This window comes from Notothenia rossii, assembly GCF_949606895.1.
Source record: "Notothenia rossii genome assembly, chromosome: 1".
Lineage (NCBI taxonomy): Eukaryota > Metazoa > Chordata > Actinopteri > Perciformes > Nototheniidae > Notothenia > Notothenia rossii.
The window spans coordinates 31,249,810-31,270,079 of record NC_136912.1 but is presented as its reverse complement, the minus strand read 5'-3'; the positions used below and the strand labels follow the sequence as shown (position 1 = coordinate 31,270,079).

Here is a 20,270-nt window from a genome sequence, read left to right as displayed (position 1 = left end):
AGTTAGGTGCGCGTTCACATAAAAGGGGTAGTATTTGGAGCATTCAACCAATCACAAACATGGAGAAGCGTACTGACAGCGCAGCGCATCATACTTCCTGAATGAAAAGTCAACTATATAATTAGACAAATATGAAGACTTTAAACATCCATGACTCAAACACTTTATCCAGGATAAAAGCCACATAGCTGCACCTGCAAGGTGAATACAGCTGGTACAAGAAAAAGTGTTTGAATGCGTACATTAACAGGTTTATGATATGCCCCGTCTAAGACACGATCTGACTTTAATTACATTTGACTCGAGTGTTTCGTAATGTGTTGCTTAAAATAATACTTCTGCATACAGTATGTGACACTGTAAGTGTTGCACGGCCAGATACGGCTCAGCTGACTCAGATAAGGAAATATATGATACATTATGATGTGATGCCGCGGACTGTACTGTTACTTTGATCCAGTTACTTATGTTCTGGCAGATATTTAATTAAGCTTTCTTAACGCTAATGTTATAATAGTCAGATTGCTCTGAAGATGGGAGGTGATATTCTATTAATGTTCACGTTCACACGTGAACACGTTTGGTTCTATGCAAACTCAGTAATATCCATTGTGATACAGTTATAAGGCCTTCACAATAGACTCAGTGGAGATTAAAGGGGATCAGGAGCTCACGTCTTCTCAGAGTCCTTGGTATCTGGCTTGATGATTGTCTCACATTTCTAAACTTCATGTCAATAACCTGCTTAAAAAGCTGAGGGTTAGGCTAGGTTTCTTCTACATGAACAAGTCCTGTTTCTCTGCTTGAGGCCAGGAAAAGGCTAGTCACTGTGACCTTTTGACCTGTGCTGGACTATGGTGATTTGATTTATATGAATGCACCTGCCAATTGCCTGGTCAAGTTAGATGCTGCGTATCACAGTGCACTGAGATTTTTGACAAACTGTAAAGCATTAACCCATCACTGTACCCTGTATGCAAGGGCTGGTTTGCTTTCACTAACTGTACGGAGGCTCAGTCACTGGTACATTTTTATATACAAAGCCATGTTAGGGAAACTTCCATCTTATATCTGCTCCCTGATCTCACGGAAAATTGTAAGTGGCTACTGCCTGAGATCGAATGCTGTGGTTTTATTAAATGTGCCAACTGCTAGGACTGTCTTAGGGAAGACATCTTTTAGATGCGCAGCTCCTCTGTCTTGGAATAGTCTGCAAATTAAATGGAAACTGAGCAATCTGGTGCCACTAAATGTTTTTAAAGCTCGGTTGGATGCTACTCAATCGGAAGCTATTGGTACCTGTTTATGTGGATAGTTATGTAAATGATGCTGTATGATGTCCTTTTGTTGTTCTGTTTATGTTTTTATGTTTCACGTGGAACCTACTTGAGCAGGTCTCCCTTGAAAAAGAGATCAATGATCTCAATGGGATACACCTGTATAAATAAAGGTTTGAAATTAAATGAAATGAGAGTCATCATCATCATGTTCTCTCTGCTGCTGCTGCTGGCAGCTGGAAGTGAGTCAACACTTATTATACTGCTGTTTAACAGGATAATCTGTCATATAACTTTTTTGTGTATTTGTACAGGTGTGAAGTGTGAACAGTTGACACAGCCAGCCTCTGTGACTGTGCAGCCAGGTCAACGTCTGACCATCACCTGTCAGGTCTCTTATTCTGTTAGTTAATTATAATAATAAAATTCAATAACGCGCTTTAACCACTAGGTGCCCGTCTATCAGCTGTGCACCGTTATGGTGTAAATACTGCCTATCTACCAATTGGATCAAATATAAAAGTCAGCCGAATTACTGTTGATATTGCAGGAGACATATTGTGTGAAAATAAATCTAAGATGTTGTTAAATAGCTGATATATTTGTGATCCACGTCACGTTTTCAGTTTTGGCGGCAGTTCTTCCTGTTTGTATAGAAGTCTTCTCATCAGGGCTCTATAAATAGGTAACTACGGCAGATATGTAATATGTAATGCAGCCGAACCGTGTATTACAATGCCGTTATATGATTAGCTCCAAAGAGAAAAGCAAGCAAACTCGGAATACATTTTTTTTTTTTATATATAAAGTTTTCGGATTTCACATCGCATAAACACCATTTCCCAACGTGCATTGCGGCTAAACCATGAATCACCGAGCTGAGGATCTTGGTTATGGCTAGAAAGGATCTGTCTTGTGTAAAACTCTCGCGAGAGTTCGGCTGAATGTCACGTGGCTGAATGTTTACGTTTGGCAGGCAGCCTTTCAGTTAGGATCGTTAACATCAGTTGGCCACAGCAAATGATGGTGAGAAGCTAAACTATCTATTAATTATGTCAATGACAGGGAGTGTGATTGTTGAAAAGCGGTCTTGCTGGTGTTCAAAGAAGAATGACAACACTGTAGATCACCAACACTATGGTTTATTTTTTATTCACAGGCAAGTCAACGTTGTCGCAGTAAAAGTCCCAAGATAGCTCCTGGTGCAATAAAATGTTCCCTTGCAGTGTTTTACTATTATGTCTGATGTTTCTCTATTAATATTGCTGCTGCATTAATGTGTATGTTGCATCATGTTACTGCTGTAGATGTGTTTCCGAGCCGCTCCGATCACAACGAGAGTTGCAACGAGAACGTGACGTCATATTTACACTAGACGGATCCTTTCTAGCCATAACCGAGGATCTTGCCTACGTCTGTTTCCGGTATTGTTTTTGACGGATGTATTTTGTTATACACACATTCCTTCACATTTAAATTAAAATGTACATTAAAGTATTTCGTGAGGCTTTCTAAAATGTTTTAAAATATAACTACGGTTCGAGTTGAAGAGTTTATAAATTAACATGAACCGAAGCTGTTGCCTGGTAACGCAATCGTGCAACGTCACGTCCGTTAATTCCACATCCACACACATCGATTTAATAAATGAATGTAGCCTTTGTATCTGCTAAAAAAGGTGCCGACCAGCTGGGGCACCAAGAAAATTGGCGAAATCGAGTGTGACTATTACAAATTAAATCATTATTATATTAATATTGATAATAATAACAACCGACCGTCGGGGTAGCATTTGCTTGTCATTTCCGGGTATATCTCCACTGGTTGGGCCACGTTAACAATACTGTGTAATTGTCACGTTTGAAGGGACGAAATCGTGACAGCTTCACGTCTCCCATCATGGTAAATTGTCACATGTTCACGTCTTGCCGTGATACCGGGTTGTGCTGACCATGTCCATGCCTTTATGACAACAGTGTACCAATCTTCTGATGGCTACTTCCAGCAGGATAACTCACCGTGTCACAAAGCTCAAATATTCTCCAACTGGTTTCTTGAACATGACAATGAATTTTACTCAAATGTCACAGTCCACAGTCATCAGATCCAAATCCTACAGTGCACCATTGGGATGTGGTGAACCAGAGATTTGCGTCATGGATGTGCAGCCGAAAAATCTGCAGCAACTGCTTGATGCGATCAGGTCAATATTGAGCAAAATCTCTGAGGAATGCTTCCAGTACCTTGTTTAATCTATGCCATGAAGACTTAATGCAGTTCTGAAAGCAGATGGGGGTCCAACCCATCCTAGCAAGGTGTACCTAATTAAGTGGCTCGTGAGTGTATTACTTAGCTCAATTTTTATTGTTAGTGTGTGTCTGTAGGAGTAAAGTCTAGACACATTCTTTGGATGTAAGCATTGGCTAATTAAACAGATCATGATTAAATGACATGATGATAATAAGGGTGATCACCAAAACCTTATACCAGGGGTGGGGAACCTCCGGCCCTCGAGCTAACTCGGATCTGAAGGTGACTGATAACTGCTAATGGCATTTACTTGAATACCAGACATAGTAAATGCAAAGCAGGATCATATAAACAAAAAAAGGTAATAAACAAGCCATTCAATCGTAATACTCGTTTTAATACGTTGACATGCATACAACACAATAGACTTGTTAAGTCCTGTTCGTTGTCCTGTTTGTTGTCCTCATCACCGTCCTGTTAGTTGTCCTCATCACCGTCCTCATCACCGTCCTGTTCGTTGTCCTCCTCACCGTCCTCATCACCGTCCTGTTCGTCGTCCTCATTACCATCTTCAATGTCTTCCTCCATCATGAGAAAAGACGAGTCCGAGCCAATACAGCTGTAGGTGCTGGTGACTGCTCAGTTTCTGCTCCAGAAGATATTGATGATGTAAAATACAGCAGTGCAGTCCCCTGTATCCCTCTTCTGTTATATCGCTTGGAGAAACTAAAATAAAAAGACAAAATGACAGTCTATGTAAGGCAACTTTTAATTAGCATTGATGTTGGTTCCATATAAGCAATTTTAATGTTTAACTCCGAGGCTGTATATTAGCTAAAAAGATTTGTGATTCAGAAAAAATGCAATCCTTACAGATGCTATTCAGTGATAGACATTTGACACTGGGAGGGGGGCAGTGCCAAATGTTATAAATCGGTATTTGTGGAACATACTTTGGTTCCTGATGTCGTCTTTTGTCTGATGAAGGAGGTGGTCCAGTTTGTCCAGTGCCTGCCTCAGATTTTGACAATGCTGGGTCATCTCCTTCACAATGATGACTTTCTCCTCTTCCATACGCCTGACCAGCATAACCTGGTCAAAAAGTCGCCTCTTTGTGCGCAGGTTCACCACTATAATGGAAAAAACACAAAATATAACAACCACAATGGTAAGTCTAATAAAACAAATAATATCAGTTTGTATTCAATCTTTTTAACTTAAATTGAACAAAACCTTAAAATCTGGTATAAAAAAAAAATCAACCTCGCCGCTTGCTGAATTTGTTCAATTCTGTTTATGTTGGCAGAATTACATTCAGTATGTCTTGAGATTCAACATTAGTATGCAGTTCAGGGTGGTCAGGAAGGGTTTTACTGTTTCCATAGATGTGCCTGTCCCAGTGAGACTAGACTATTAAGACTTGATAGGGCAACATCATACAGACCTTTCAATATAATTATTTCAAAAATGATTTGTTGTGATCATGATGATTTGTGACACCTATGTTGACAGCTCTGTGTTACATTGGTGATTGTATTCTTGTACTACAACCGAATTTATGGAATATCTAGGGCAAACAAAAACAAGTTGTTTCTTACCATCTCCTTGCGCCTCCCAGGGCAGAATGACATCCTCAGACAGACCGCATGCTGCTTCTGTGTCAATTTTCTCTGAACAGGCATCAATGGTGTTGTACTGCAGTATCCTCTCTCTGAGTTTCTTCTTGAGCTCTGTCAGTCTTCTCCGTTTGCGTTGCCTTGTTTGGTTGCTGTCTGTAAAGTAAAACAAAATACAAATAAACTAATATTAATAATACAAACAACAACAACAAGAAACAAATATTGTTTCTAGATAACGTAATAATAAATACCATTTTGTCGATAGAGGTCGTGTTTCTTTCTTCGGAGGGAATAAATAATTTCATCTATTTCTCTCTGGAGCTCCTCCTGGCTACTCTGGGCTCCATGTTTCTCTTGAAAACAGAAACAACAAGGTGTAATCATAAAACATTAAGCCAAATGTTTGGAAATATGGAACCAAATCTATACCACAGTGATCATATAACATACCAGTGGCTGCCCATTGCTTGACCTCCAACACCCACTGCTCCGTATCCTCCAGAGAGATGTTCAGCTCTTGCTTGAGACTCTCAAGATTGTCCACTTCAGTTTGTGCTCTCTGTGTAGTCTGGTTAGAATGTTTAAAAGGAAAAAGTGAATATGCGTTCCAATTGGTTGAGAAGGTTGTTTTTTACTGAATTCCTTTATGCACATTAACTGAACAGACAACAACATGAAATGCTAAACACCTTCTCTTCAAGGTTGGCAAGTATCACCTTAGTGTCCCTTTTTTTTCAAGATCAAGCAGGATTAACATTATTATTATTATTATTATCCAGAAATTCAGATGAATCAACCTATAGTACTTTATTAAAAACAAACAGAACAGAGACTCTCTTGGCAGAACAGTGTGCCATGGCAGCACCATCATAATGAAATGATTGCAGAATACATTCAATTCAACAACATGTAGCTAAGGATGGTGTTAAATTACTACAACAAGAAACTCAGATATTCTTAATATACATTTTGAAATGCAGCATGGACGGCTTACTTTGACAAATCTCTTTGAGAGTGTCTTGTGGAGATTCTCCACCTTCCTTTGGTTCCATTGCATAGCCAGCACGGTTATCATATCTGCTCTAGCTGTAAACACAAAAACATGAAAATTCATATGAGCTTTACAATGTGGCACTACTTAAAACTATTTGTTTTCCTCTACCAACCTGATTTGGTCATGTATTTTGTTGTCAGAGCTGCCCTTGAGTGGAAGCTGTTAACCCGTTCCACTTCCTCGCCGACAGTATTTCCAGCACCTTCCTGGCTTCTGCCACCCCACTTCACCTGCTCAGAATCATAAACAATGAGATCTAGATATTTAGTTCAATATTATAATTTCTTTTACTGTACATCTTTAGTTAACATCAGTGTCAGGAGCAATTTCAGAAAGTTAAAATGTTCTGAGATTGAATTATGCTTTGAACTACAATGTCACAACTGCAGTTATTTGAAGCTCTGTTCATTCATTATTTCTACAGTGCGGATATATTTACTAAAATAAACATAATGGGTTTTGGAAGCCTATCCTTGTGACAGTCTGTTTTGTAACAATTGTCATCAACATTTGTAACTATTACAATTATTCCACAGGCTTGAATAGAATATACTACATGATATTCTTATGTGCATTTGAATCTAGTGATAAACCAGGTAAACCAGGTCCTTAAAATTACCAGTACAATCCTTGTAACCAACATCAGCATTTATCCAAATGAATGCTTTTTTTGCTTTACATCTACTGGATGTGCAAAAATTAAATAGATAACACGTTTCCCACAAACACTTCCAATTTTGCAATAGTTATAACTACCTGCAGGCAACATCCATACAAAAGAATGTTGCATTCGCAACTTCAGCCAGCTCCTTCGGCAGGAACATTGGGTAGGCATATATTTCACCACGGTAGTGATTTAGGCCTTGTAGCAAGAGGCCATGTCTGCACACAGCTATTTGCAGGCCTTCCTCATCCACCTTGGCCCTGGACTTGTGTGAGGTTTCTCTGAAGCTGTGAATGTTGCCGGTCCACAAACATCACGACCACTTTTCTGAAATAGACACAATCTGTTACATTTAACCCTGTGCAAAAAATAAAATAAAGGGTTAGGGGATTGAATAGATTCTTACAATCGTCATCTGGCTCCTGATTTTGTCGACAAAGGCAGACACTTTACTGTCCTGGGCAATGAACAGTCCATCAAATAGAGACGGTTCATCTGTCCTGCGAAATTCGAGAAAGAAATGGTAAGCAACATTATCATACATACATAAGTTTGATTGTGTCCTCTATTTAATGTGGCCAATTTGCTTTTGCCATAACATTTTCATAAATGTGGAAAAGGTCTTTGTGAATTTGATCTGTAATTCTGTGTAAAGTCTTTTGTCACCATTATTTAACATTAGTGAAAAGTTTACTGATTTCCTGTTAAAAAGGTAAAAATAAAAGTACATCCTTTATATTGATGGGCATGTAATAGGGCAGAGGAAGGCATAGAAAAAGGTTCCTGGGCAATTTAATACATTTTTCATGAAGCGATTATATCCAAAACTGGTTCTTAGCTCCAACATATCCAACTAACGTCAACCATTTAACATTTTAAAGTTGAGTTAACTTTACAGGCGTCATATACAATAATGTTTATGAATTGGATTTATATAATTATGTGTAATTTCAAACCAACTATTGTTTTCTGATGGTCTACAAACTTTGGAAAAAGAAATTGCAGAGTTGGGGAAAGTTAAACATTTCAGCAAAGATATTCAGCTTAGTCAATAAAACAACAACTAAAATGAGAATATGATTTCACTGACCCTCTGGACTTCTTGAAGCGACAATGCTTTCTATTGCCATCTACAGCAATAGCCAGCATGTCAGGTGTGCATGCTGGGCATTTAAAGGGCTCCACCAGGCACAGATCTTCTTGTCTGTAATTACAGAAGGCAACCTCCCGAAAGACTGTGGAAGATATCGCTACAGATTCTGCCTGTCTGGAAACAAGAATGGTATTCATTTGGTTAATTAAAAGTTTGGTATACAAAAATCTTGAAAACCACATTTTATTCTTACCCTTCCTGTGGAAAACGATCGATGTTCAAGCATTTTTATAAATACTTGCTGGGATAATGGCCAATTTCATTTGCTCGAATGATGTGAACACACCAAACTTAAAAATAATTTTGCAGCTGTCGGTTGCTGGCCAGTATTTGTATCCCAGCAAGTCACCTATGCTCGGGGACCATTTGGCGGAACAAATTGGACAGCACACAGAAGGCAGACGAACGTTGTATGGACCTGAGAAAAAATATAAATGTGCAATTTGACAGCTATCTATGCAATGTAGGACAAAAGTATAATAGTAATCCTGTATTTCTGGTTGATCGTCTTCTGGTGGCAACAAACCATTGATAGTCACCAACACGGTCTGCTTTCCTGGGATGATGGTGAAATCTTGGCTTGGACCACGGAAGCAGATTTGGGATGGTGGAGGAATTGGAAGCAGACACACTGCAGCAAAGACAATTTCAGAGATTCATATGCATGTTAGGACATGTTAGGACATGTAGTCAATACAAATTGAGACATTTTAACAGTTAAAGCAAACTTCCGACATGGTGAAAATTATGCCGCTGTATATGTAGTGCACATTAGGAAACCATGGTAAGGGAATATGTAATACATTATTTGAACCCACCTTGTTCACAGAGTCCATATTGGCCACTTTCATCCACAACCACTAAGGATGTGGGAGGAATAGGTCTGTAAAACCCATCAAACATGGCTTCCCTGTCATGGAAGACATGTTTACCATGGATAATAGGGTCACATGCCGGACAAAGAAAGGGAGTTCCTGGTGGAATACAGTCCAAGCACCGGACCACAGCATCAGCAGTTTTGCATTGGAGACAGGAACGTGTGACAATCTCTGCAGCCAATTTCAAATGAAGGAGCTCTGGCATTGCAGCTCTGAATTTTTGTTCACGTTTCAACTGTCTTTGGGTCCATGTTGATGCAGTGGGTGTTTCTTCTGATGATGCAGGGACAGTGAGAGAACCCAACAGGTTTCTCAGTGTCTGAAGATGTTGATCTAAAATAACAAAATATAAAACAAATCATGGAATTTAGTTTAATTAAAAAAAGATATTCCATACATGGCTTTTCACTTTACAATGTATCATGAACAAAGCTATTACATACTACAAACAACTACCTACATTTCAAGTTGAAGGATAATTTAAGAATTCATTGTGCATACCAAGACTTGGGACCTGTAGAGGAATCTCATGTGTCTCCTCGACCTCTGGGGACTCCTGAGAGCTGGAAGGTTTAACTGCATAAAACAAAGTATGATGATATGGGAAACATTATTGAGGACCGACCAACGACATTAAAACTTAATGAAACACTAGAACTAGATTATATTTTACAGACCAGATCGATTCTTATTCCAATGTTGGGCTATAATGTTCCCATCCAGGTCCCTCTTCCTCCAGGAAACATTTGATCCTTGCGTTATTTTCTTTGGTATCTTCGGTATCTTCGGTTTCTTTGGTTTCTTTGGTATCTTAATATATAAATATATAAAAGAGATTATATATTTCCCTTAATTGTTGCACACACATCTTTGTAATGTGTGTGTCTTTTATCATTTGAGTAAATGTTATAATACATATTTGGATAATGTTGTACTTGCCTTATTTGCCAACTCATCTGCGAGGGCATTCCCTATCTCTAGCCATTCATTCAGTAGCTTGGATGCCATTTTTAAGTGAGGATAAAAAGGGCAACAACAAACAAAGGATGAACTGACATACAGGGAGGGAGAAAAACAAAACAAAAGACAAGAAAATGAGAGGGGTGAAAGAGAGTAGGAAGAGGAATATGGCTCTGAAAAGAACCGTTGATTTTTTTATGATAATAGGCTACTTCAAATAATTGAATTGATATATGACCTGAAAAAAACCAAACAGATGAACTCAAATGAGCTGTGCTACCATGTCATTTAATTGTTGCTTCATAAATAAGCATTTGCCAAAATAATGACCAAAATCAATCAAGTCCCAGGTAAATCAGTAATTACAGGGAAATATATTTCTCTTTTTAACTAGATGTGATGCTTTCACAAAACTTAAGTTGAATTAGCGAATGTTTAAAGTAGTAAAACAACTATGACCTGATGATATTCAAGTGTTGAACTTACCCTAACTATCATTAATGCAACATGTTAGGTGACATTTAGAAGAACAAAAAAGTGTGTGCATTATGAAAAGCGCCATTCAACTATTATTATTATTATTATTAAAATGCCATTTCCTTTCGCATTGTTTACGTTCATATCATGTCCTGGTCTGGTTAGCTGAATATACATAATTTTGCCATTGTTATGTGTTATGTCACGTGCTACCAAGGGTTTTGTTTTTAGGCAAGATTTTAGCTCCTTTTGTGCGAAGGAGAAAACTCTCCCTCCAACTTGTTGTAGACCAGGCCTATTCAACTGGCGGCCCGCGGGCCAGATGCGGCCCAGAACCAACTCCCGAGTGGCCCAGCCTCCCGTAGCCAAATTCCTACACTAGTACAGACCAGGAATGCAACACTCCGCGTTGCATAGAAACCACCAAACCACAACGCAGCACGTTTTTTGAAAGTGCATCTAGTGGTGCTAGTAACGGTGGTACTATGATAGCAACTCTAAAACATGTCTCTCTCAACTCTGAAGCGTAAACAGAGACAAAACGGTCATTGATCTTGTGGAGCAGATCCAAGTCAAGCTGGACCTTTTCGCGACCGACTTGAGCACGGGTCGGACACTGCATTTTCCTACGCTCCCCAAACACATCACATCTCCGGCACAAATCACGGATGTAATGACAGATTTCATTGCGAGGTTGAAAGAGAACTTTGCCGGTCGATTGGATGGACTTGCTCTGCCCAGAGAGGTGATGATGGCTTTGCCAGAGACCCCTTCACTGTTGCAATAGAGGGGGACGTATCAACCAGAGCAAAGGAAGTGGTCCCCTGCATCGACAATGGGAAATATACACTGGAACTTATTGACATGCAGCGCACTAACGGGCCAGCTAAGTTTTGGAGTGATGTCAAAAAACAGCAGTTCCCTAACGTTCAGAAAGTAGCGATCTGTGTGCTCAGTATGTTTGGATCAACATACACATGTGAATCAAGCTTTTCACACATGAACTCAATCAAAAGTAGCACTCGCTGCTCCCTGACTGACAGCACTCTTCACCATTGTTTTAGGATTGCATTGACATCCTATGAGCCAAAAATCACTGCTCTTGTTCAAACAAAAAATGTCCCTTCTCCCATTGAGAAAGTCAGCGATGACAAATCACAAATGAGGTGATAGTAAGCACCTAGTTTACTATAGTAGACGTGTAGTGTAGTATTCATTCATATAGTTACCCGTATCCCTTGTTATGGGTTTGTGCACTGAAGGGTTTGACAGTTCTTTCTGTATTCATTTAAATGCACTTTGAATGTGTCTGGGTCAAATGTGACCAAAACGTATGATTTTTTTGTTATTACTTGAAAAGTGAAAAAATAGTATTGCTATACTACCTCTTTGTGTTGCATTGGAGCTCTTTAGCTGTTTTTTTTGTATGTGAGGACATTTATTAAGACTGCTATTATTGTATTCAGTAAATGCACTTTGTGATGTGCCTGGTTAAAAAAACATAACCTGAATATTTGACTTCTAAAGCAAAAAAATGTAATGCTACAACTGTGCACTTTTTTTTCAGATTCTGTTAAATGAATGCTAATTTGTTGTTTTTATGCACTTTTTGACGTACCTTTGTTAGATGAACAATGAAAACAAATTGCATGTTTTTCATCGCAGTAATATGTGTTGGTTTAAAATCTGTCACTACCCGCTTTTTACAGGCTGCTGAATGTCTGGCCCAGCTGAATTTTGTAGTTATAAAATATGGCCCATCTGAATGTGTAGTTGAATAGCCCTGTTGTAGACGAACCTTCTTATATTGCAATACATATCCGTTAGCGCATATAAGCTAAGCGCTAAGCTAAGCGCTAACCTTTACAGCCATGCTATTGCTATTTATTTATTTATTTTTATTTAACCAGATAAAAAGCATTGAGATAAAATCTCATTTACAATGCTGACCTGGCCAAGAAGGCAGCAACGTTACACATAACACATAACACAAACATATAAAATACAGAGAACATAACTAAGAAAACAAAAGACGAAAAAAGCAGTTACTACATTGTGCACATTAGGACAGTAAGAAAGGCACTACTTATTACTGCAAGAACAGCTGGTGGTAAGGACTTCTGACAACGTCAATTTAAAACAGGCTATAGAGACAAGTGCCGTCAGTTTGAGGCGTGATTGAAGGTCATTCCAAGACCAAGGACCATAATAAAAGAGACTCCTTTTTCCAGCCTCAGTCCGCACAGCAGGAACCTGGAACCTTATCCAGGCACTGGATCTGAGGTTGTAAAAGTCACAAACTGGAGCAAATCTGGCACATATGTAGAGTGGAAGATTTCCTAAAATGGCTTTATACATTAATAAAAACCAATGCTGCATCCTACGCATAGTGAGTGAGGACCATCCAGTTAGGCTATACAGTGTGCAATGATGAGTCCTATAGGGTGCATTTGATATATAACGCAGTGCAGCATGGTAGAGTGGATCAAGTTTGGCCAAGACAGTGGGACAGGCAAATCTATAAATGGTGTCACCGTAGTCCAGCTGGGACAGGAATAAGCCAGAGACCAACCTTTTACGGGATGAAGTTGAAAAACAACATTTAAGTCTGTAAAGGAAGCCAAGAGTGAATTTCAATTTCTTTGTTAAAACTTCGATATGGTGTTTGAAGTTCAGATTACTGTCCAACCAAAAGCCAAGATATTTGTAGGTATCAACAAACAAAAACAGAGACGCCATCAAGGGTGTCGATGGAGAGGCAAGAGGACGCTGACTTGGGAGCAAAAAGCATTGCTTTGGTTTTCTTACTGTTCAAAAGCAGTTTGGAATCAAGAAGTGCATGCTGCAGCGTGATAAAATCAGATTTTAAATTGGAAACGGCCATATCCAGAGAGAGATATGCTAACAACAAGCATTCGCCTATACTGCCTATGCCACGGGCCAGCCCTAAAACGTAAAACTGAAGTATCGTGGTTAAACATGATTAGTAGAAAAACGACAGGATTAATTAAAAGCGTAAACAAATCAAATGAAATACAGAAATCAGATTTTCCACTTGTAAAGCTCTGACGCTCTTTAACAATTCTTCTTCTTCTTCATCTTCTTCTTCATCTTCATCTTCATCTTCTTGGCTCTTCGCACTTTTATTGATGCGCAAGGTTAAAGTTCACGGGATTACGATCGTGACAAAACGTGACAAAAGGTCGTAATAAACTGCTGCTAGAAATGAATAGGGGGAAAGCTACGTGGCTATGGGTAGTAATATCGTGATCAACACTGCTTAAACAATCGACCTATTTGGTCGTCTTTTGTAGGAGGACAGGCTGTAAATGAGATACTGTCTGCAGCTGTTCATTGTTCAAGATTGAAATGTAAATGTGCAAGCCGGTTTTCTGCCCCTCTATTCACATGTAGCCTTTCATACATGATGGTTTCTTCCTTCATACACACAACACAACATTAGAATGAGCTTTTATCAACGCCTACATGATGATAACCTGTCAACATGACAGGAAAATCCACATGACATTAATACAGAGCGGGCAGAACCCAAATCTAGCTCCAGTGCCGCACGAAACATGTTTTCGATGGACGAGAGTGAAAATGGAACGCACACACTGTTTGTTGTTTGTTTATATCACGCAGTCAGTTCTTCTTCTCTGTCTTGAATCGGCCGTGCGTCGGCCACAGGCAGTCGGACAAAGAAATCACTCTGATTGGCTGTTCAACTAGCTAATCAGTGCATGAGAAGCGAAACGGTCGCTTGAGAATAGAGGTTTCTCAATACTCAAATTTCCCCTCCTCGACTCCTATCCTCGAGACTTGGTGCCGCCCACAGGAGATGCTAGCGGAGGACTGAGGAGGGGAACCGAGGAGAGAGGAGTGGAAGCAGCAGGCGGTTAGAGAAATGAAATCTCCTCTCCTCTGAGCGGTCATTTTAAAGAGACTTCCATTAATGATGAGAGGAGGCACAGCAGCACTCTGATGGACAGATGTGTTCATGACCACTTATATATTTACTTTTAATTCATTCACAGTGCGGTATAATGAGACAATAACAGGCTACAGATGCGGATATATACACACACACATATATTTACATAAATGTATACAATTTCAGAATCAAACAAGTGAGAGAGCACTCTCATAATAACGTAACACAATCAGAGACTGGATATAGCCCCACCCCCCCCCCCACAACACACACCTATACACTCTACCACACACACCTACAGCTCCTAAAGCATAATCAGGCTGCAGCCGTTGTGTATTTTATTATGTGAAGCACTAAATGGTCTTAGAAAAATATTGACTCTTTGTTTGTAGATATCTACTAAACTAAAGCAAATAAAGAGAGTAGGCCTGTTATACTGAGTGATATATATTATACACACTGCTCTGCTTTCTGCACGGACCTCACAGCTGTTCTCTCTGTAAACATCACGTCGCGATGAAAGCAGTTAATAAAATAATATCCAGGGGATGCATGCAGAGCTGTGATTGGCTGAGATAAGTCCGGCCGTGCGTCAAGCCTCCACCGTTCCTGGAAATGCATCAGTGGAGGAGCCGTGAAGAACCCATCAGTGTCTCCTCGGTTAGAGCTCCTCCAGAGAGCCTCCTCAACGCTCGATCCTCGGTCCTCGAAGTGCATTTAGAGAAATGAGATGTCCTTCAAAATGGCGCGCTGAAATTCATTTCCGGGTCACTACCGGAGGACCGAGGAGTTGAGGAGACGAGGAGTCGAGGAGGGGAAATTTGAGTATTGACAAACCTCTAATGTCTTCCACAAGCAACACCCCAATGTTGCTTGTGGAATGGCTGATAGCTCCAGTACTGCACAAAATATGTTTTCGATGGACGAGAGTGAAAATGGAACGCACACGGGCCCTTTCTCAATTCATCAAATCCCCCTCCTCGACTCCTCGGTCCTCAGCGGCCGATCGGAGCATCCCTAGTTAAACGAAAATGTGACTGTTACATACACTACCGCCGCCTGCTGGTAAGGAGAGTTATTGCCACTCACGCATGCGCAGTTCGTACGTGCTCGGTTGAAGTCTTTGCGGTGTGTTCCAGTCATAGGTTCCAGTGCGACACATGGCCAAGGCGCAGGAGAACACGAGTTCTCTGGTGACTGCTTGGTGTGTCAGGGCCTTTAAGTTTGCGCGGGGAACTTGTTAGCTCACACTATAGTGTCATATTATCACCTTGCTTCCCCCCTCAAAAGTGACAAAAAGACCTGATTTTGCAGGCGTAACACAATCTGCCGCCTACAAATGAAAACTTGTCAGTGGAAAGTGTCCGTGTGGCCACGAGAGGACTTTGAGCAGGCAGTCATAAATGAGAACACAAAATATTAGGCAGAGGATGTGGCGGTAATGGAGGTTAACCCTTGATAAAAGCTAAGGTCGGTATACACACAAACGCTTACATACGGAAATGATCTGATCCCCTGGCAGAGATCATTATGGCACACAGGGCTTTTGTTGCTACAGCCTTACCTCTGGTATGACCAGCTTCTGGTGGTTAATATTAGATAACGTTCGTACACTTTATAAATATTGTTGTGGACATTACTGATTGAGTTAGCTTTATGGCACAAGTTGTCAGCACGCTGTTCCATTGTGACTCATGATTAGAAAAGGATACATATGGTAGGTAGTCATGTTTTATTGGGGTTCTTGGGGATTTAACTTTCCTATATTGTGTGCAGCTTTTTGAACATTAAAGCATGGAGACATGTCACATAACTGACAGTTTAAGGCAAGGCAAGTGTTGGAGATTTGGCGGATGTTTAAAACCAACCTCGTCTCCGCGTCTCGTTTGATAAGCTGGGTAAATTCGTAAAAAGGAAGGGATTAAGAAACACCAGAATGCAAGTGAAACAATAATCTTGTTTTAATGATACAAGGTAACAATACAAATACAAAGGAATCACGAAGCACTCTGCAGAGTACTCCGGGCTCAGGTTCTACCACGTGTGAGACAGGTCTCAGGAACGGCCGGTCAAAAACAAGAGCGCGAACCAAAGGAAAACACAGGCTTTCATACTAAAACACAGGAGGAGGTGTGTGCGTGCTTTCCCCCAGAGGTCATCTTATTGGGAGAGACCAACACATGGCCTGTCGCACCCAATCAGTGCGACACAGCAGAAGAAACCCGGAAACAAAAAGTCTCTTTCAGTTTGACGAAGACCAGACACCTTTTGGTGTCTGGTACGAACCTGCTCTAAACAACAAGTTTCCTTATCTTATTTCACATCTTGCAGCCAGCACACACACATCCCCTTTATGGCCCTTTGTCCCTGAGTCCATCTTCCCGCCTCAGGCTGCCACACACAAGTTAAAAGTATGTTTTAAGATATAGTTGTTATAGTTGGCTAAATATACGTAATACATGTAAATCACTTTCATATCAATAATAACGAGGAACACATTACCTATGCTCTTAAGCAGTATTAGAGATGCTTTTCAAATAGTCAAACTTCACACAGGCCCAATATAGAGAACACACTCATTTGTCCTACAGCCCTTCCATTTGTTTGAGCTATTGTTCACATCTTTACTTCAAATAAAAGGTTTCACATTGCATATTTCCAGCTTCCTTTACACATACTGTTATTATTAATACAAAGTAATTAACCACACACATCTATTGAAAACAAGTAGATTTCCCTGATAATTGACTTGCTGAAAATGCTCTCTCGTCCCTATCATAAAAGCTGCTTCCATTTCATATAGAGTAATAAAACATGTTTAAGCTAATTTCTCCACAATGTTTGTAGCCATTTAGTACCCACTCATGAAAGAATAAAAACAGAGGTATAGTTGAACAGTAATCATGCAGCACATATATTTACTGCAATGAAAACACACACATTTGCCCTAAGCATGTGTAACGCACCCTCTTCTTTTATGAGGGAAACATTCCAGAGTTTTCGAGCTATCCCCAAATTAGGATGTCCCCTGCTTGCATCCCTCTCTAAACACAAAGACTTCACCTCAATATATTGGGGAGGGAAAATATACTTTGTCCCTTCAAATTTAACACACATGAATATATATAAGGTGACAATAAAATGAATATACCAGATTTAACTTTCCTGCCATAACACGTTACTTTAATACTTCAAATAATCCTTCACAAGGCAAGTTTATTTATATAGCACTTTTCAACACAAGGCAATTCAAAGTGCTTTACAAAAAATGAAAGACATTAAGAAAATGGCATTTAAAATCAGTCATTAAAAAGAAAAGTTAATAAAATAAACATTAAAAGAAAAAATACATGGATAAAAGTTACAGTGCAGTCTAAGATATGAATAGTTCAATTAAAAGCAGCGACAAAAAGAAAAGTCTTAAGCCTGGATTTAAAAGTAGTAAGAGTTGCAGCGGACCTGCAGGTTTCTGGGAGTTTGTTCCAGATATTTGGAGCATAATAACTCCAAATAGCTGCTTTACCATGTTTAGTTCTGACTCTGGGGACAGAAAGCTGACCAGTCCCTGAATACCTGAGAGATCTGGATGGTTCATCATTTAGCAGGAGGTCAGAAATGTACTTTGGGCCTAAATAACTGTTTAAATAACTGTTTTTGAGCAGTGTTCTTTCTGTGTTCTATCACTGTGTTCTACAGTACATGTTTCTCACTCTAGTATACAGTCCCCTATGATGCTGCATTTAAGCATCCCTGGAAATGAAAGCGTATTTTCTGTGAACTTTCAAACTCTATCTTGCTCTTACCCCAAGCTGACTGTACTTGTAATCGTCCTACTATTTCCTCAAAAAGTAATTCTTTATTCATCGTGTTTTACTATTTCTGAGGAAAATCTGTTATACTGGGTTTTGTATAACTGGGCTTTGTTTGGAACGGTATATTTTTTACTGCTTTGAAATCTATGAAATCGTGTATTGTGTTACTATAATGATTAATATTAAAAAACTATTGTAATTGGAGTTTTATGTCATACTTGGGTGAAGATTAACTCGTATGCCTGTGGCTTTGAGCTTTCTCGGGATTAAAAAGTGTACATGATGTACTCAGAAACAGAATAATAATATATACGTCCAGACTTAAGTTTAAACTCCTATAATCCAAACCGCTGATAGAAATTCAATCAGGAGAGACGTGATGTATGGAATACATGTTTATTATCGGGTCACATTATATAAATGAAACATAATGATGACAGATTATAACAGTGAATAAAAATGATGTTTGGCGATTATGCCCAGGTTTTGTAGGATATCATTCGGGAAGGGAAAGAACCGTTTCCGATGAACCCCCCTGGGTCTAGACACTGGTGGTGGTGATAAGTGGTAAGGTCCGGTTAGAAGGGAGAAGGTTAAGCTTGGCCCTGAGTTGGAAGCAGGAGGCGAAGGGGTGGAGGAGGGTTGCGCGTTGACACCTGGAAGACAGCTGATGGAAAAGGGGAGAGCATATATAGAGGGATTAACAGGTGCGATAATTTGGCTTGTGGATGGAGGGAAGTGGTAGGTTAGCTTGAGGAGTGGCTCTCCCTATCAATTAGTGAAGGGAGCGAGTATTGTCATGACGTGCAATACGAAGTGATAGGTCTTCCTGCCTGAACTTGCGCTGAGCTTCATTTCAATCAGGAGAGACGTGATGTATGGAATACATGTTTATTATTGGGTCACATTATATAAATGAAACATAATGATGACAGATTATAACAGTGAATAAAATGGTGTTTGGCGATTAGGCCCAGGTTTTGTAGGATATCATTCGGGAAGGGAAAGAACCGTTTCCGATGAACCCGCAAAAGAAGTGAAAGTATGGAGTACTGAACGTGATGAAATCTTACCTTGTGGTATGCAGTGGAGATCTATGGATGAAATGAGAGGTTAGTGCATGTGGGGATTTTAGACATACTAATGCCTCCTAGGCATCCTTCCTGGACGTACAGGGCTTCCCGGACATACAGGGCGTCCTGGACATACAGGGCATCCTGGACGTACAGGGCATCCTGGACGTACAGGGCTTCCCGGACATACAGGGCTTCCCGGACGTACGGGGCATCCCGGACATACGGGGCTTCCCGGACATACGGGGCAACCTGACTTAGCAGGGACACATAATACGGACCCGAAGGTTACAACCTGGACGTACAGGGTTAGACATGTCAAGATAAGCATGAGCCGCGGGGCGAATATACGTGCTGACATGCTAAAGAACCACCACCAGTTATATGCATACGTACCAATTTAAGGTTGGAGAGACCTTTGGATAGCCAGCACGGCACTGAGGTCCGGACGAATGTAGGATGAGAAAGCGGAGGAGGACCACCGTCCGAGTTGTTGCAGGGATGAGGATGAGACGCCTTGATTAGCAGCGGAAGTAGCTGCACCTATTCTAAATGACTTCCCCAGTGTATAGGAGGGGGGATAACCCGGATTTCATGAGAACTTGCTTTAAATAGTGGTTGAACTGTCGTTGATTTAAGGGAAAATTCCGTGAGATAAGAAATAATGGAGAGGGGATTAGAGGTAGGTCTAAGCTGTAGGAATTTGATCATGGATTTATAAGGGCAGAACTGGGAGTCGTTGCGGCAGGGGCGGACCTAGCACATTTGGTGCCCTAGGCGAGCTTCACCACTGCGCCCCCCCCAAAAAAAATATCAAAACATCTTAACAGTTATACAGTAAAGTACTGCAGCTTTATTTATTACAAGCAAGAACAAGAGCTAAGAATAAATGTAAAGTGCACACTAAAGAATTAAAACAAATAAACAACTTAGCTAACAAACAATAATAATATCAATAACAAACAATAAAAGAATGTGCAAATTTGCTTTCAAAGAAAATTAAGAAGAAATGTAAAGTGCACACTAAAGAATTAAAACAAACAACTTAGCTAACAAACAATAATAATAATAACAATAACAAACAATAAAATAACGTGCACATTTGCTTTAAAAGAACAT

General features: G+C 40.0%; 1 protein-coding gene and 3 long non-coding RNA genes across 4 annotated transcripts; all 4 read right to left on the bottom strand.

The window, feature by feature from the left end:
- Positions 1-4,028: 4,028 nt before the first annotated feature.
- On the bottom strand, positions 4,029-6,432 carry LOC307025419 (uncharacterized protein). The gene is made up of 6 exons (XM_079660066.1): positions 6,313-6,432; positions 6,141-6,232; positions 5,398-5,714; positions 5,126-5,299; positions 4,481-4,657; positions 4,029-4,253 (listed from the first exon to the last, which is right to left on the bottom strand). The coding sequence occupies exons 3-6, from the start codon at positions 5,528-5,530 to the stop codon at positions 4,099-4,101; spliced, it is 639 nt and encodes a 212-aa protein (XP_079516192.1). The 5' UTR covers positions 5,531-5,714; positions 6,141-6,232; positions 6,313-6,432; the 3' UTR covers positions 4,029-4,098.
- A 622-nt stretch (positions 6,433-7,054) lies between these two features.
- LOC307032304 lies at positions 7,055-8,065 on the bottom strand. The gene is made up of 3 exons (XR_013806220.1): positions 7,955-8,065; positions 7,271-7,364; positions 7,055-7,191 (listed from the first exon to the last, which is right to left on the bottom strand). It is a non-coding gene; the product is annotated as an uncharacterized lncRNA (long non-coding RNA).
- A 1,005-nt stretch (positions 8,066-9,070) lies between these two features.
- LOC307024860 lies at positions 9,071-9,869 on the bottom strand. The gene is made up of 3 exons (XR_013804010.1): positions 9,573-9,869; positions 9,397-9,471; positions 9,071-9,228 (listed from the first exon to the last, which is right to left on the bottom strand). It is a non-coding gene; the product is annotated as an uncharacterized lncRNA (long non-coding RNA).
- An 8,589-nt stretch (positions 9,870-18,458) lies between these two features.
- LOC307028256 lies at positions 18,459-20,203 on the bottom strand. Its single transcript, XR_013804912.1, has 3 exons — positions 19,548-20,203; positions 19,152-19,172; positions 18,459-18,745 (listed from the first exon to the last, which is right to left on the bottom strand). It is a non-coding gene; the product is annotated as an uncharacterized lncRNA (long non-coding RNA).
- Positions 20,204-20,270: the final 67 nt, after the last annotated feature.

What these genes read in the sequence shown, in the direction of transcription:
- LOC307025419 (XM_079660066.1), bottom strand. Translation starts at nt 5,530, where the DNA reads ATGATTACACCTTGTTGTTTCTGTTTTCAAGAGAAACATGGAGCCCAG. An exon ending in CTGGGAGGCGCAAGGAGATG is followed by an intron (nt 4,658 to 5,125) that starts GTAAGAAACAAC and finishes TTTCCATTATAG; the next exon opens with TGGTGAACCTGCGCACAAAG. An exon ending in AGACGACATCAGGAACCAAA is followed by an intron (nt 4,254 to 4,480) that starts GTATGTTCCACA and finishes TTTTTATTTTAG; the next exon opens with TTTCTCCAAGCGATATAACA.